General features: G+C 24.4%; 3 protein-coding genes across 4 annotated transcripts in view; 1 reads left to right on the top strand and 2 right to left on the bottom strand.

Annotated features, from left to right (window-relative positions):
- The window catches only part of LOC126902522 (uncharacterized), a 116803-nt gene that overhangs the window by 49845 nt on the left and 49168 nt on the right, over window positions 1-17790 (top strand). The window lies entirely within an intron of this gene.
- The window catches only part of LOC126902533 (uncharacterized), a 71954-nt gene that overhangs the window by 25611 nt on the left and 28553 nt on the right, over window positions 1-17790 (bottom strand). The gene's annotated exons all lie outside the window — the stretch shown is intronic.
- LOC126902524 (uncharacterized) overlaps window positions 8927-17790 on the bottom strand; it is a 10100-nt gene continuing 1236 nt past the window's right edge. Inside the window, exons 2-6 of the mRNA XM_050679901.1 lie at window positions 15845-16170; window positions 14825-15236; window positions 13166-13234; window positions 12787-12876; window positions 8927-9062 (exon numbers count right to left, since the gene is read on the bottom strand). Coding sequence (XP_050535858.1) covers window positions 8967-9062; window positions 12787-12876; window positions 13166-13234; window positions 14825-15236; window positions 15845-16170 — 993 coding nt within the window. The 3' untranslated portion in view covers window positions 8927-8966. The remainder of the gene's footprint in view (window positions 9063-12786; window positions 12877-13165; window positions 13235-14824; window positions 15237-15844; window positions 16171-17790) is intronic.

The following is a 17790-nucleotide window of genomic DNA, read 5'->3' as shown; positions in this document are numbered from 1 at the left end:
ATTACATTAGCTTTAATTTAAGATATATATAAAAGTGTCAGACTTTCCGGAACACTTTCAAAATTTAAGTTGAAAAAGTAAATTTTTTGTGAAAAAGTGGTAATTTTAAATCCCCTCCTGTGGGCAGGTAAAGGGTCAGATATAAAAAAAATATATACCAAATGATAGGTAAAGACATCATGCATCTATAAAAAAAAAATTATATTGATCCATACATCTTTCAAAAAGTTATAGCATTATAAAGTTAAAAATATAAAAATGAATTTTTTTACAAAAATCGTATTTTTTTTATAAACTTTGATGTCTGTTTTCACCATGAAGATAAAATAAAGTCCGAAATTTTTTTTTTCCATAATAAAGTATATTACATTAGCTTTAATTTAAGATATATATAAAAGTGTCAGACTTTCCGGAACACTTTCAAAATTTAAGTTGAAAAAGTTAATTTTTTGTGAAAAAGTTGTCATTTTAAATCCCCCCCTGTAGGCAGGTAAAAAGTCAGATTTATAAAAAAAATATACCAAATGATAGGTAAAGACATCATGGCATCTATAAAAAAAAAATTATATTGATCCATACATCTTTCAAAAAGTTATAGCATTATAAAGTTAAAAATATAAAAATGATTTTTTTTATAAAAATCGTATTTTTTTTTATAATATTAATGTCTGTTTTCACCATGAAGATAAAATAAAGTCCGAAATTTTTTTTTACCATTATAAAGTATATTACATTAGCTTTAATTTAAGATATATATAAAAGTGTCAGACTTTCCGGAACACTTTCAAAATTTAAGTTGAAAAAATTCTACTTTCTACATGCATTTTTTGGATTTGAACCCCCCTCGTATATAGGGAAATGGTCCGATTTCAAAAAACAGTATCTCAAATGAAAGATGTATATAAATACTACTCCTCATGAAAAAATTGTACTGATCCATACATTTTTCAAAAAGTTATAGCATAATAAAGTTAAAAATGTAAAATACAAAATCGAAAATTTTCACACAAAAATAGCATTCGGTAGCCATTTTCACCGTGAAGATAAAATAAAGTCCGAAAATTTTTTTTTGCATAATAAAGAATATTACATAAGCTTTAATTTAAGATATACATAAAAGTGTCAGACCTTCCGGAACATTTTCAAAAGTTAAGATGAAAAAGTTAATTTTTTTTGAAAAAGTTGTCATTTTAAATCCCCCCTTGTGGGCAGGTTAAGGGTTAAATTTATGAAAAAAATATACCAAATGAAAGGTAATGATATTATGCATCTATATAAAAAAGAATTATATTGATATGTTCATTTTTGAAAAAGTTATGGCACTTTTAAGTAAAAAAAATTTAAAAAATTTCGAAAATTAGCGATTTTTAAATTTGTAATTTTTTTGGAAGTTTCCCCCATTTACGGGGAACGAGTGCATTTTTTTCAATTTTTGAGTGTAATGTCTTCGACTAGATACGATTTGTGATCTTTTGACGTANAATGTCTTCGACTAGATACAATTTGTGATCTTTTTACGTATCATTGAAAGAAATTGGTTCGGTGAGAGCTGAGAAAAAGTGGTAACANATTGAAAGAAATCGGTTCGGTGAGAGCTGAGAAAAAGTGGTAACAGACACAAAAAAAACACATCTTAGTAAAACCAATACCTTCTCAGCTTCGCATCGAAGCTAAAAAACAAGAATCACAATAAAACAATAATTGTAATAAATGAGTGTTTAATATTTTGGAGAAAAGCGCGTATTCTTACACAGTATTCTTCAGACTGTGTTATTAAATTAAAAAAATTCTTCAGAAAAAATATTATAATGTTGTTCTTGTGTTTCTGTTTTTCTAGATTTATATTTGTCCAACTTTCTACATTTCTCATACAATTTTTTATATAGATGCATGATATCATTACCTTTCATTTGGTATATTTTTTTCATAAATTTAACCCTTAACCTGCCCACAAGGGGGGATTTAAAATGACAACTTTTTCACAAAAAATTAATTTTTTTAACTTAAATTTTGAAAATGTTCCGGAAGGTCTGACACTTTTATATATATCTTAAATTAAAGCTAATGTAATATACTTTATAATGGTAAAAAAAAATTTCGGACTTTATTTTATCTTCATGGTGAAAACAGACATTAAACTTAATAAAAAAAATACGATTTTTGTAAAAAAATTCTTTTTTATATTTTTAACTTTATAATGCTATAACTTCTCGAAAGATGTATGGATCAATATAATTCTTTTTTTTGTAGATGCATGATGTCTTTACCTATCATTTGGTATATTTTTTTTATAAATCTGACTTTTTACCTGCCTACAGGGGGGGATTCAAAATGACAACTTTTTCACAAAAAATTGACTTTTTCAACTTAAATTTTGAAAGTGTTCCGGAAAGTCTGACACTTTTATATATATCTTAAATTAAAGCTAATGTAATATACTTTATCATGGAAAAAAAAAATTTCGGACTTTATTTTATCTTCAAGGTGAAAATGGCTACCAAATGCTATTATTGTGTGAAAATTCTCAATTTTATTTTTTACATTTTTAACTTTATAATGCTATAACTTATTGAAAAGTGTATTGATCAATATAATTTTTTTATGGGAAATACTATTTTTTAATAATCCCTTTTTCATTCGACATACTTTATCTTAATCGGGATATTACTAAGGAACTATATCATTTTGTATATTTTTTTTTTAAATCAGACCCTTTACCTGCCCACACGGGAGATTCATAATGACAACTTTTTCAGAAAAAATTTACTTTTGAAAGTGTTCCAGAAATACTAACACTTTTATATATATCTTAAATTAAAGCTAATATAATATAATAATTAATTATTAATTATGATAAAAAAAAATCGGACTTTTTTTGTCTTCAAGATAAAAACAAAGTTAATGAAAAAAATACAATTGTTGTAAAAAAATTCTTTTTTATATTTTTAATTTTATAATGCTATAACTTTTTGAAAAATGTATGGATCAATACAATTTTTTTATGATAAATACTATTTATATACCTCTTTCATTTGACATACTTTTTTTTAAATAAAATCTTTAAATATTTATTTATATTATTACACTTATAAATCATAAAACTTGTAATCAGGATATAAATTGAGAAATAAGAGATCATGTAGCTTTTGGAATAATCCACCAATTTTTTAAAATTAAACATTATCTAAAGATTTGCATTGTAGCGTTTTTTTTTTATAGTGATTTTAATCACTGTCAGATATCATTATATTTGATCCAACTATGCCACGTCACCACTGTGCCGAGACCCCCCTGTGCTGGGTTTTTTTTAACTATATTTTTATAAATTAAATTTTGGTAAATTATTTAATTCATTTTAATTTTAATTCAACTGGAAGTTTACTTTTTACTAAAATTATATCAGAAATTGTTTAATACAATTTTATTTATTTGTTTCAGATTTTAATGTTGTTAGTTACTTATCCCATTGTAGTAATAGAATTATCACATGACCTAAAGTGGTATTTTCATAGTACTCCTATATAAAATTTAATAAAACTGAAATAACCTGATAAAAAACTTTTCATAAAAACATTTTATATTATTCAAATGTCCATTTGTACGTACAGTAAATTATTTCTTAACTAATTTGAATTAATAAATTATTAATGAGCCATAATATTTTTAGAACATTATCAAAAAAAAATACCATCGGGAAAGTAATTTTACATAAATATTTAATAGCTTTTATGTATTATGCATTAGTATACATTTAATTATATATAACTTAGTTGTACAAATTTCCTATTTAACTATGATATTGCAAATTGTTATAATTTTGATGGGAATGAGGTACTATTTTAGTTACAAAATACTTATTTCAAATTCATAGCTTTATGTAATATTAATCATTTGATTAATATTCACTTTATTTATTTTTCGGAATTGTAAAAGTCTAAAGAACTTTTTTTTGTAAACAAATAGCGTGTAATCAAAAAATTATTTAATATAAATCAATTTTTTTGTATCTTCTCGTACTATTGCATACGCTAGTTATTTATTAAAATAAAGTATCTACCAAATTTCAAACAAAAGCGTTTATGATAATGTGAGAATAGCGTTAATTAATTACAAGATAATACTTATATCCAGTGTTAAGAACGTTTTTCGTGGGGTACCATCTTTTGGATGGGGAATGAACATTTTGTATCCTATCGTATGTACTTAATTAATATTTTTTTAAGCTATGATAAATTTGAATTTTCAAGTAAAACTCATATTAATATAATCGTTAGTTAAGTTAATTTTTTGTTAAAAAATATAAAAACTGTTTGTGTTTAATACTAGTATGTTTTCGTTATGCAACGTTGTATTGTTTAGAGTATTATAACTATAATATTTACTATAACGGATTTAAATATTAATTATTTAAACTATAGTTATCTCAAACGCCAATCTTTCCTATTTTATAAGCCAATTAATTATACATTTTAACATTTTAAAAAATAAAATTGACACTCTTTTAAGGTATAAGGGATGGAAATAAAAATCTTTGATTGATAATTGGAAAAACATTTATTTAAAAGAAATCAAATAAAAATTCTTATTATTAATTAAAAATTTTTATTATTAAAGTGGTTAATAATATATGCAATATATGCATTATAATATATAATACGGTTATTTACAGATTACTAATATAATTTTATCTAGCTGTCTTCTTTTATATGCTACACGTCGGCAATCATCTATAATATGGTGTGAGACGCTTCATTGTAAGTGAACTTGCATAAAATCGTTAGACCAAATAACGTTAAGTAAGTTGAAATTATCTAAAATATGTATGTTTGGGGTGTAAATATGGATTCAAGACAATCAATGGTATATACAAATCATTCAACTACAGTAGTTGGAGTGTTAGGAGGTAGTAATACTGCCGCAATCGAAAAGGAAGATCTTTAATAGTATTGAAACTTGTTTAACATTTAATGTTAATAAATTAACTACACATGAGATCAACTTTCAATTAACTGCTATAAAAACTCTAGCACCATGAAAAAACTAGTTTTTTTTCATTTTTATCCAATTTATAGTGTTTAGTAAGTAAGGAAACAGGTCAATTGTTACAACACAATGAGAACAATAGAAACCCGTTTCTTTATTTTTCTAACCATCCAATATATGCTTTATAATCAAATAAGCCTATTTTTACATGAAATAAGTTCAGCGTACACTTGACAAGTAATTTTATGTCCATTACAGTACAACCTCGTAAGAATTTGCATTGGTAGGTGTTTGATAAGCTGGGTGTTGGGTATGTTTTGTTTTAATTCCAAGATAATATTTAATGCAAACTAGTTTGAATTTAATATCACTCTAAAATTGAAGCTGAACAAAAAAGAAGTTAAAATAAAATAATTATTCAACTAAATTACCTCAAGAAAACACGTACAGCTTAATACCAAGAAAAAACTAATATATACGTAAAAACTAAATATTTCGCCAAATTACTTAAGTAAATATTTTCAAAATATAAAAGAGAAAAGAGTAAAAACTCTTCATAACTGATAACAATATATATATAGTTGTTGGTTAAAATATATTATTTTTTTGTTTCACTTAAATAAGTCTACTTTTCATGACTTTATATATAAAAAAAAAATGTAATTATAGAAACAGACAATTTTTTTAATTTACCTTAATCTTTATAATACTAGTAATACTGCCCCAATCGAGAAGGAAGATCTTTAATAGTATTGAAACTTGTTTAACAATTAATGTTAATAAATTAACTACAGATGAGTTCAACTTTGAATTAACTGCTATAAAGACTTTACCCAACCTCTACCACTACCTCTACCACCCAAATCTATATAATTTAGGGGTTGGTACAACGATATATTATAAGCTTGTAAGAGATCAACAAACAGTTTAAAATCATCAGTGACTTTAGTACAAGTAAAATGGACGAATAATCTTTAAATTCATGCATTATAATGTTAGTGCAACAACTTTCTCTTTAACTAAGTTTTTATAAAAACTAAGACTGTTTGTCAGTATAAGCAGAGGATGGAGCTTGATAAATTTAACTTTACCTTTAAGAATAACAAATTCATTATGTAGGTTAATGTTTATGATTATTCATATCTTCTAATAGTTTTATATTATTTATTCTTAATGTTTTAAACAGCCTTATTATTTTGTTTAAAGTTAAATAAACGCAAAGTTTATTATATTTCAGATATATGACAACAATTTTTCCATTGATGTATTTGGTGTTATGTGATGAATTAATCTTTCGATTTCAAGATTTGGAAAAACGATGGCGAACTAATGTCAATGAGATATTAAATAATAAAACACTATTTTCAACTGAAAAATTAGAGACAGAGCGTTTAGCACATGCTTTTCTTTGTAATATTCTTGAAGAAATTCGCTCAATATTTGGACTACGTCTTGCCACTTATGTCTTTTTTGTTTTTCAAGAGCACTTAATACACTTTTACTTTTCAATTTCCTTAAAATCCTATATGTTAGACGATTTTTCTAAAAATGAAAAATTGTTTTATAGTGATATATTATTTTTTATCACACATAGCTGGATAGGAATATTTTTCATAACATCTTTTTCCGAAAAACTCACATTAGCTGTAAGTAAATTTTATTAAAATTAATTATTTTACAAACAGTGAAACATTTTATGGTAAATTTTAAGAAAAAATGTTTGGCTTTTTTTATTTATGTATATTTTTTAATTTATCACCTATAAATTACTTTTTATAATCATCCCTTAAAAATTATAGGGATGTCATCTTTATTTTTTTTTTAATGGCAACATACACAATTTACTAGTTTATTTAATAAATAATGTAGTAAATAACTACATATGACAATAATTTTTCCATTGATGTACTTGGTGTTATGTGATGAATTAATTTATCGATTTCATGATTTGGAAAAACTATGGCGCACTTTTCGATTTACTTAAAATCATATATGTTAGACGATTTGTCTAAAAATGCAGAATTTTTTTATAGGGATATATTATTTTTTATCGCTCATAGGAATCGTTTTTATTACTTTTTTTTCTGAAATACTTATATTAGCTGTAAATTTTATAGTATTAATTATTTTATAAACAGTAAAATATTTTATGGACAATTTTAGGAAAAAAATGTTTGACTTTTTTTATTTATATATATTTCTTAGATTATCACCTATAAATTACTTTTTAGAATCATCCCTTATAAATTATAACGATGTCAACTTTATTTTTTTTTATGTCAATATACACAATTTACTAGTTTATTTAATAGATAACGTAGTAAATAAGAAAATTATATCGATAAAAACTTTTGGACCAGTATTTCGGAAGTTATTACAATTTAAACTTATAATTGGAGGTGTGAAATGTGTACAGCTATTTTTATCACTAGTAATTTTCTGATTGTACTCTTTCACTAGCCTCATCTTCTCATGTAGTTTATGAAAACTAAGTCCGCATAATAAACATACAATTTATTAAAAAAAAGTCAACCTATAATATGTAGAAGCCTTGTAACATTACTTTCTTGGTGTTTTTTGTAGTAACTAATTCTACTTCTTCTATTTCCTCGCCTTAATCTCAACTACTTAGGGTCGGCCACTCTTATCCTAAGCTTCCTTTTGACACGATCTCTCACATCATCTACGCTCATATCGTAGTTACTTATTAATTTAAAAAAAAATATTTTTCTTTATTAAAAAATTAAGTTTAAATGTAATGTAACAAACAAAATTTTATCGATGTTTTCATTATTTTTTAATTTTTTAAATTTTATCAATCGTACCTCTTTTATTCTACAATAAGAAACATTAATAATGCAATAAAAATACACGAATAATAATAATACTTTAATTAACACTTTTTATTTTAATTAATGTAAAAACCATTTTAAACATATTAATCATAAATAAATAGGAAGCAACTTTTTTCCTAATTAAAAACATCCTATATTATTTAAGATAAAATGTATTTTTTATGAAAGTCAAACTTGTATTTAACATTTGTTTTAACAATCTAAAAATCAAAAAATATGTAAAAACAAAATCCAATAATTTTTTTATAGTAAAACAATAATGAGTCACCTGAGAAGTATACCAATATGGAAGTTATCCAAATAATCTATTGATCAACTAATTATAATTTACATTTTAAATTATTATTGCGTATAATATAAAAATAATAAATTTTAAATTATTATATAACAGAACACAGAGTACATCAATTAGAAAAACAAAACATTTTTTGTAGTGAAAACTTCTTTTGAGGGGCTCTGGATTTCATTGGAATAAACAGGTGAAACGAGTTAGCGACACTGACAAATGTATATCTGTACACATACATTCTTTATGTATACAGTGTTCAGTAAGTAAGGAAACAGATCAATTGTTACATATAATGAGAAACAATAGAAATTCGTAAGTCTATTACAAAGAATGGTGTCGAGATAATTATGGATGATGAAATTAAAAGTAAAGTAGTAGTAGTAGCTAGGAAAAATCGTAGAATTATAGATGTAAAATTGATTTTCTAGGAAAAAGTGTTGAATGTAATGAATGTAATCAATGAAAAAGAATCAAGCAGTAGGACCATATGAATTGCCAGTAAATGCACAGGAAATATTAGGCAGCGTTGGCATAAGGTGGTTGAAGGAAATTTTAAATAAAATCTTTTTAGAAAGAAAAATTCCAAATGAATGTAGCAATAGTAATGTGGTACCAATATTTAAAGGTAAAGGAAACTTATTAATCTATAAAGGATGATCAATGTTTGCTGTTCATTCATTTAAGTGTTAAACTTAAAATTTCGATATAAATTAAATATATGAATAAATAAGAATTATTTTTCCATTTATTTCAATTAGATTTACAATAAATTTTGGAAAATTATTTGAACATTTGGTGATATTTGTATTAACCAATGAGTTTCATTGGAACAACAACATTTAGTTATCCAAATATTTTATTTTAATTAATGATTTTTTTATATCTTGTGATAGTTGTATCAATGCAATAATATATGTGACCAATGCCATGAAAATCTGAAAAAGAAATATTTATTAATGTATAAACTTAATTTGACTTATAGTTGCTAACTGAAGTACCTAATGTAATTATTTTAAATTATCTTTTAAAGAGATGAGTTTTTTTTTATATAATGTTTTTATTCAAAATTTTAACATCCCAATTGACTGTGCCAAAATTTTCAAGAAAATGAATTTTAATACACCTAATTATATTTCTCGTCATGATACACCATTCCAAATAAATATGCTCTTATAATTATGATAAGTTTAGTCAGCTTTATCCTATGTTATTGGCCTCTCATACAAAATTTGGAATATGATTTCTCAATATAACGTAAATAAAATTAAATTTGTAGTAAATATTTTAGATTTTATTTTTTAATAACTTATTATATTTATAATGTAAAATTTTAATTGTACTCTATTTTGCCTTTACGAGCGTTAGTTTATAATAAATACTAATTTTTATTTTGTTTTATCTTAGTTGATATTTGTTATAAATAAAAATAATAATGCTTTCTTTGGAACTATTAGTGTGCATTAAGTGAGAATATATTATAATGCCATGTACAACGAATAAGGCAGTAACTCAAAAAATTCAACTTTGAGATTGTGAGGTATTTGGATTTAAGTTTTACTCTTTTTATAATAACTTCCATCGAAATATTGAAAATTTTGTATAAATTTGAAATTAATAACTTAGAAAATCTATAAACATACAGTGTAATCAGAGAATACATTTTATTTTTGATTTCCTGAAAAATAAGAAAAATGAATTACTGACTTATTTGTTGCGCATATCGATTTTATAATACACTCTCACTTAATCTAAATTTAAATATTAATATTATAAAAGTTCTTAGATTTAATATAAAAACTGAAATAATTTTAAGTGAGTTTTAACAAATGCCTATAAGTAATATAAATAGTCAATACATTTTAGAATATTTTTCATTGGTTATAATTTATTTATTTATAGTTTCTAGCAGTCGACTTGTTTATTATAAAACTTGTTTTTTATTAACCCACTCTGTTGAAAAACCTTAGTAAAATCAACAAAGTTGCTGTTAATAATATTTTTTGATTGATTTAAAAATAACTTTGTCAGCATAATGACAAAATTATTAAGCAAATAGTTATTATTTGTTATTAATTAAAATGTTATTAATTCGACGAAAAATAATAGTTGTTGGTAGTAAACAAGTCAGTTTGTATATTATTTTAGCTTCGATGCGAAGCTGAGAAGGTATTAATTTTACCATGATGTGTTTTTTTTTTTTTTTTTATGTCTGTTGACACTTTTTCTCAACTCTCACTGGACCGATTTCTTTCAACAGTACGTCAAAAGATCACAAATCGTATCTAGTTGAAGACATTACCCTTAAAAATTGAAAAATTTTCCCTCGTTCCCCGCAAATGGGGGAAATATCCAAAAAAATTACAAATTTAAAAATCGGTAAATTTTGTCATTTTTTTCACTTTTTTTTCTTAAAACTTCCATAACTTTAATAAATATAGTTTAAAAATAATAAAAAAACACGCTTTTAAAGCACATCGAACTAAAAAGTTAAAAATAATTTTTAAAATAAGCTTAAAACAATAATGTACGAAAAATACTAGTATTATTGAGATAAAAGCGTCGGGCGCTCAATATACGAAAAATATGGCACAATGCACCCACGCTTTTATCACAATAATACTAGTATTTTTTGTTCATAATTATTTTAAACTTATTTTAAAAATTATTTTTAACTTTTTAGTTCGATGTGCTTTAAAAACGTGTTTTTTTAAACTATATTTATTTTTCACTTTTTAGTTTTATGTTATGATAGTAGTTATCATGGTTGTAACGGGTAACGGGAAATCAGGGTTCGATTCCGGGGAGGGAGTCTGAGAAACGGCTCCCACATCCAAGGAAAGCAGCAGGCGCATAAATTACCCACTCCCGGAACATGGAGGTAGTGACGAAAAATGACGATACTGGATTCATCCTTTGTAATCGGAATGAATGAGTTCTATATCTCTAAATAAGAATAGTGTGTTAATATACATAATAGTATATTTTTAATAGTAATTAGAATATATATATATGTAAAGCGACATAAGTACGTAAATGTATCATGCATTAGGTATAGCCGTGTTTTGTAAGCGGGCGGGTCGGACTAACGATATACCTGAGGAATAAAGGGCGGTAGGAATATATACGTAAGGCGCATTAGACGCGGGCGGTATTGGTCAGTCAAAATAAAAATTTGTTTATATATATATAATATTGATGACAAGCACGCGTGTACGGGTACGATAACTAAAAATAAATTTTTATAGGAATAGTTTGCCGTCGTGTGATGAGCGTGGCGTGGGGTGGGGTGAATGCGTTATGACAGTCTAGTCTAGACGACGGAATATGCGATAACGCGTGGCGTTAGGAGAGTTACATACATACAAACATACATACAAGTGAAACTAATATAAGCCTGTTAAAAAATAAACAAATCAACATAATTTCTTTTTATACTAAAATCTTAGATATTTCCCTTTCATTTGATATAATTTTTTTTGAAAATCTAACACTTATTCTGCTCACTGGGGGGATTTAAAATAGTAACTTTTTTAAAAAAAATAACTTTTTCAACTTAATTATTGAAAATGTTCCGGAAGTACTGCGTCCTTTAAACATATGTTAAATTAAAGCTTATGTCATGTACTATAAAATTAAAAAAAAAAATTGTCCCGACGACCCATCTTCTATGCGCAAATGGCTACCGTATTCAAAAATATGCTATTTTTGTGTTAAAATCCTGGGTTTTGTATTTTATTTTATTTTATTTTAAAATATCTTATAAGGGCAATACACTGACATTCATGAATATTTTATAATTTAATTGACAAAGAAAAAAGTTCATTCACGCTCAATTGAGTAAATCTTTTTAATAACTTTTTTTTTATTGGTTTTTTTAGATATATAATCATTAAAATTAATTAAATTCTGAATATTTCCATTGTAGAATCTTTTTAAACCCCAAAAATTAATTAGAAATGATTACTATGATTTTTATTTAAGTGATCTATTTCGATAAAAATGTAAAATAATCTAACTTTTCTGATAAATGTACTGTAAATAGTAATTATAAAATTCCCTGATTGCATATTAATCTTAATACTTTCTTTTTTTTCTATTTAATAATGTGAATTTCAAACTTGCAAGTTGAGCTAAATGTTATGGTAATAAATTCATTTTTTTTTTTTATTAAAACTTTCACTTTAAAGGACAATAAAAAGTAGGTTTAAAATTATTACTTTTAACATATTAAAAATCAAAATCAATAATAATTTGAAAACAATTAATTTTAAAATTATATAATATATAATTAAAAGAATTACTAATCTGGGTATAATTAAGGAAATAGAAGTTGATGTTGCTTTTGCAATTATCCATCAATTTTTTAAAATTAAACACTATCTACAGATTTGCATCGAAGCGTTTCTTATGATAGTGATTTTAATCACTGTCAGATTAAATCTACACTGGACCCAACTATGCAACGTCTCCACTATGCCTCGACCCCACTGTGTTGGGTTTTTATTATAATATAACTACCTTTTTTTTTATCATATTGTACTTTTAAGTATATCAATTGTCGGAACATTTAAATATTCCTTTAATCCAAAATTTTACTACTAATAAAATATTATTTTTCAAACTTATTTGAATGAAATAAAAAAAAAAAATAAAACTTACTGATGATATAATAGAATTTTTTACTGTAAAAAGCTTAGATGCCGTAATTTTAGTATTCGAATTTTGTATTTGACACGTAAAAAAATTTATCTGTAACAATAAATTTTAAAATCAGTTTTTTAAATAATTTTTCACCTGTCTTCTATAAGAAATTAATTTGCGAATAACAAAGTTTCTTAAGTTTTAATTATTAAAATCAAGTCAAGAAGATATCTGAAGAAAATGGCTAGTGTTACTTCAATTTTTTTTTATAACTATCATAACTGTTTTTAGTCTAATTATTCGCTACTAAAATATTGAATTTTACTCCAAACTCAGGTTTTATTTTGATTTCAAACATATTAATATTTATAATAATATTTTTCTATAAATCGTGTACCTGATCAACACAATTTTTTGGCATTTTCCATACTGGTATACTTCTCAAATAAACCAACATTTTTTTACTCTGAAAAATTTTTTTTGAATAAATATAAATAAATAGATTTCTCTACATTATTTAAATAAGAATTGAAAATTTTTTTCTTAATTAAAAATATAGACGTAATTGACTAGCCTCCGTTATTAATAAATTTTAGACAGACTATTTGTTATTCTTATCAACAAATAATAAAAAAATAGGAATGTAAGTTTTTTTAATAACATAATTGAAAAAAATAAATAAATCAGCTAAACAAAAGAAAGTTTTTATATGTATTGATGAAAAATTTTAACTCGAGCTTAAGATCACTTTATATTTTGACTACTTACAATGCTTATCGATATTGATATCAAAGTCTACACACACCTATGTTTAAAAATCTTTTTAAATGGCAATATACTTAAACTTTCCATTTTTCTCTTACAATAATATTCAGAATAACCCACAATGTTCTAAAATCTCTCATATGATTTGATAATATCAAATATCAATTATAACATCATTGATTTTTTTTTTATATTGCCTTTTTAGTCTGTGTTTAAAGCATATTTTTTGTTATTCTTTACTAGAGCACGGTATTATTTGCACTTAAAAAAAACCAAATATAATGCAAATATGCACAAATACATACTTTATAATGCATTTCTTCAAAGACAAGATTTTATTATATTATTAATTGTCTTTAAAACTCAAGTTATAGTTTATATTATTAACTCGACGACTTGTATTACTTGATCAGGAACGCGTTGTTCCTTGGGGCATAGCTATCGATTTTCGATGCCCTTCCTAAGAGCTATACAGGTTTTCCCGTCTATTATCATAACAAGAATTGTGTTTCTTAGTTTGACGGAAATTGAATAAGAATAAAAAAATAGACCATTTTATAGATTATATATTATGTTGTCTAGTTTTTTAAAATCTAGCCCAATATGCAAGAAGATGATGAATGAAGAGGTACAAAATAAAATAAAGAAAATACGACTGCTATAAAAAATTGTTCAGGCATAAAAGACTGCGAAAAAAAGCAATAGAAGGATATGTGGTAAAACACATCAGAAGACGAACAACTAATTCAGAGCTCATGTACTAATTGAACTCAAACTAAATTCGAAAAGAAAAAATCAAAAGCTTGATGAAATAATTTATCTATTATATTAAAATATACTTCAAATATATTTATTTTATATATACAAACAAATTTTTTCAGACGATAAATAAGTTATTTTGTCATTTAATACAGTTGATAGAACTATATAGATTTTAAACATACATTTTTAATGAATTTATGAATTAATATGCATGAATTCCTATATACGCATTAAACTTTAAAATATGATAAATATGCATTATAAATACTTTTATAAAAATTTGTAGAGGTATAAATGATCGATATTTTAAACCCTTATAATCGTGTACACATTATTCACAAAAATATAATTTCATAATATTCCGTGTTCTATTTATCTCTAATAAGAAAAAATATGCTTTTAAAAGACTAAGAAAGCAATAATTATATTAATAACCAATATTAATAAAATTTAAATTAAGTAAAAACTTATAAGAAATGTGGAAAAATGAATCACTCTGTATACATATAAATATACATAATATACATACTGTCAGTGTTAATTTATCAGAAAGTAAGGCAATTAGGTATAGTCCTGTCCAATTGTACAAAAAAAATATCAACAATTCATAAAAGTAGTGTCCAGGATTTTTAGATAGTTCATCAACATTTATATATGGAATCAAATACGTGTACAAGAAAAAACGTATCAAATGATCATAAAACAAAAAAAAGAAATATATAACAAGGCGAGGTCCAAAGGCAGTACTTAGATCTTCAACTATTTCACAAAGGTGAGCGTGTGCTAAACGTTCAAATTCTATTGATTTTGCCATACTCTGAAGTTTAATAGTATCCATGTTGGATATTTCATTTTTCCATCGTATATTCAACATTTTAAATCTCCAACGTAGTTCATTGCAAAGTATCAAGTACATAAGTGGAAATAAAGTATTCCAATGCCTAAAAAGTAAAGTTGTATGTCAATATAAATAATAAGACTATCATTTAAATGTTTAATTATTATAAATTTTAAACACACGTGTGTTATCCCATAAAATATTTTTCATTATAGAACTAGCAATTTATATTTTTTATTGGTATAACTATTTAGTAATTTTATATTTATATAACTTATTTATCAATAATTTCGTTACTTAATTTTATAATTTTCAAAGTGATCTAAAATAAATTCAATAAAAAATCTGATGAATATAAAAAAAACCATTGGAAAAATTTTAAAAATGAGATAAACATTTTTTTTATACATATGTTAAAAAATGATTTAGTGCAGAATAATAAACTAGCACTAAAAGATTATTTAAATATACATTTGATTATTTTTAAATTGATTTAAAAATAATAATTAACAATGTTTTCTTTAATTTTAAGAATAATATTTTACATTGAATATTCAATTATTGTTAAAAACAATAATAATATGACTCTGATTTAAGGAATTCTTACTTTAATTAAAAAGGTTGCATTAAAAAAATGACGATCTCGTATTATATTAAAAATATAAATATAAGTAAAGTGGGATTTTCTAACTGAGTACATAAATATTTTACCTTAAAAAAGTATTAATGATGTTGCTTAATGATATTCCATTATAAATCAAATCTATAATGCTGAAAATTATCATGGTAAAAATGAGTAGTAAATAAACATAAATTATGCTTCGAGAATTAATTTTAAACTGAAATTGAGACTTGTATTGTTTGTCAAATTTATGAATTTTATTAATGATTTGCGGTGTTGTTCGATCAGCATATATTGTCGTAATTAAATGAAGACATCCTTTCATAGTTAAATTAAATTTGCCATACATCAAACTAATTGATGTGTTAAATATATTATCAATAATCAAAATGCATAAAAACAACAAGTGCATAATCTGTAAATTAGTATTAAATTTAATCAACCATTAATCAATAACCTTCTTTATTTTGTTTTCTATGTTTATTATTAGTAAAATTATATTTTAATATTATTGATGATAAGTATAGAAATGGATGATTTTAGCTTCGATGCGAAGCTGAGAAGGTATTGGTTTTACTATGATGTGTTTTTTTTTTTTTGTGTCTGTTACCACTTTTTCTCAGCTCTCACCGAACAGATTTCTTTCAACGATACGTCAAAAGATCACAAATCGTATCTAGTCGAAGACATTACCCTTAAAAATTGAAAAAATTTCCCTCGTTCCCCGTAAATGGGGGAAACCTCCAAAAAAATTACAAATTTAAAAATCGCTAATTTTCGAAATTTTTTCAATTTTTTTTACTAAAAACTGCCGTAACTTTTTCAAAAATGAACCATATCAATATAATTTTTTTTATATAGATGCTTGATGTCTTTACCTATCATTTGGTATATTTTTTTTGTAAATCTGACACTTAATCTGCCCACAGGGGGGGATTTAAAATGACAACTTTTTCACAAAAAATTAACTTTTTCAACTTAACTTTTGAAAATGTTCCGGAAGGTCTGACACTTTTATATATATCTTAAATTAAAGCTAATGTAATATACTTTAATTTGAAAAAAAAAAATTTGACCTCTGGACTTGTCTTCACGGCGAAAATGGCTACCGAATGCTATTTTCGTGTGAAAATTCTCGATTTTATTATTTATAATATATTTAACTTTATAATGCTATAACTTATTGAAAAGTTTATGGATCCACACAATTTTTTTATGAGAAATAATATTTTTTAATAAACCCTTTTTCATTCGACATACTTTGTCTTAATCGAGATATTAATAAGGAACCATCAGATCAAGAAGCTTTTGGAATAAAACACCAATTTTTTTAAAATTAAACACTATCTAAAGATTTGCATCGAAGCGTTTATTTTTGATAGTGATTTTAATCACTTTCAGATATCATTATACTTGATCCAACTATACCACGGCACCACTGTGCCCCGACCCCCCTGTGCTGGGTTTTTTTATTTATTAACCTTACTATTGAACTATCTGTATAATGATAAAATCCTGTAACGAAAAATACTTTTTTTTACTGTCTTTATTGTAAAAGAAATAAAAAAATGGTCAAAGAGAGAACAAATTATTTGTTCTATTAAAAATTTTAATTGGATTCCTTTGGTATCAGCCTTAACTTTTAAAATTGTTTATTAAAATATACAGTATAGTCTACAATGTTTTGACAAATCTAATAACTTATGATACAGCAAATACTTTGTGTTACTTTTTTTTTTACTATTTGGAATACATAAATATCATATTATTTATTTATCTCTAATAAAAAAAAAAAATCGGTAGCAAAGTGGGGTCGTGGCATAGTGGAGACATTGCATAGTTGGGTCCAGTATAGATTTAATCTGACAGTGATTAAAATCACTATCATAAGAAACGCTTCGATGCAAATCAGTAGATAGTGTTTAATTCTAAGAAATTGGTGGATAATTACAAAAGCTACATTATCTGCTAGTTTCTTATTAATACCCTGATTAAGATAAAGTATGTCGAATGAAAAAGGGATTATTAAAAAATA

This window comes from Daktulosphaira vitifoliae, unplaced genomic scaffold (genome assembly GCF_025091365.1).
Source record: "Daktulosphaira vitifoliae isolate Bord-2020 unplaced genomic scaffold, ASM2509136v1 Scaffold_3, whole genome shotgun sequence".
Taxonomy (NCBI): Eukaryota; Metazoa; Arthropoda; class Insecta; order Hemiptera; family Phylloxeridae; genus Daktulosphaira; species Daktulosphaira vitifoliae.
The sequence above is the reverse complement of the archived record's forward strand: the minus strand, read 5'-3'. Positions and strand labels throughout refer to the sequence as shown.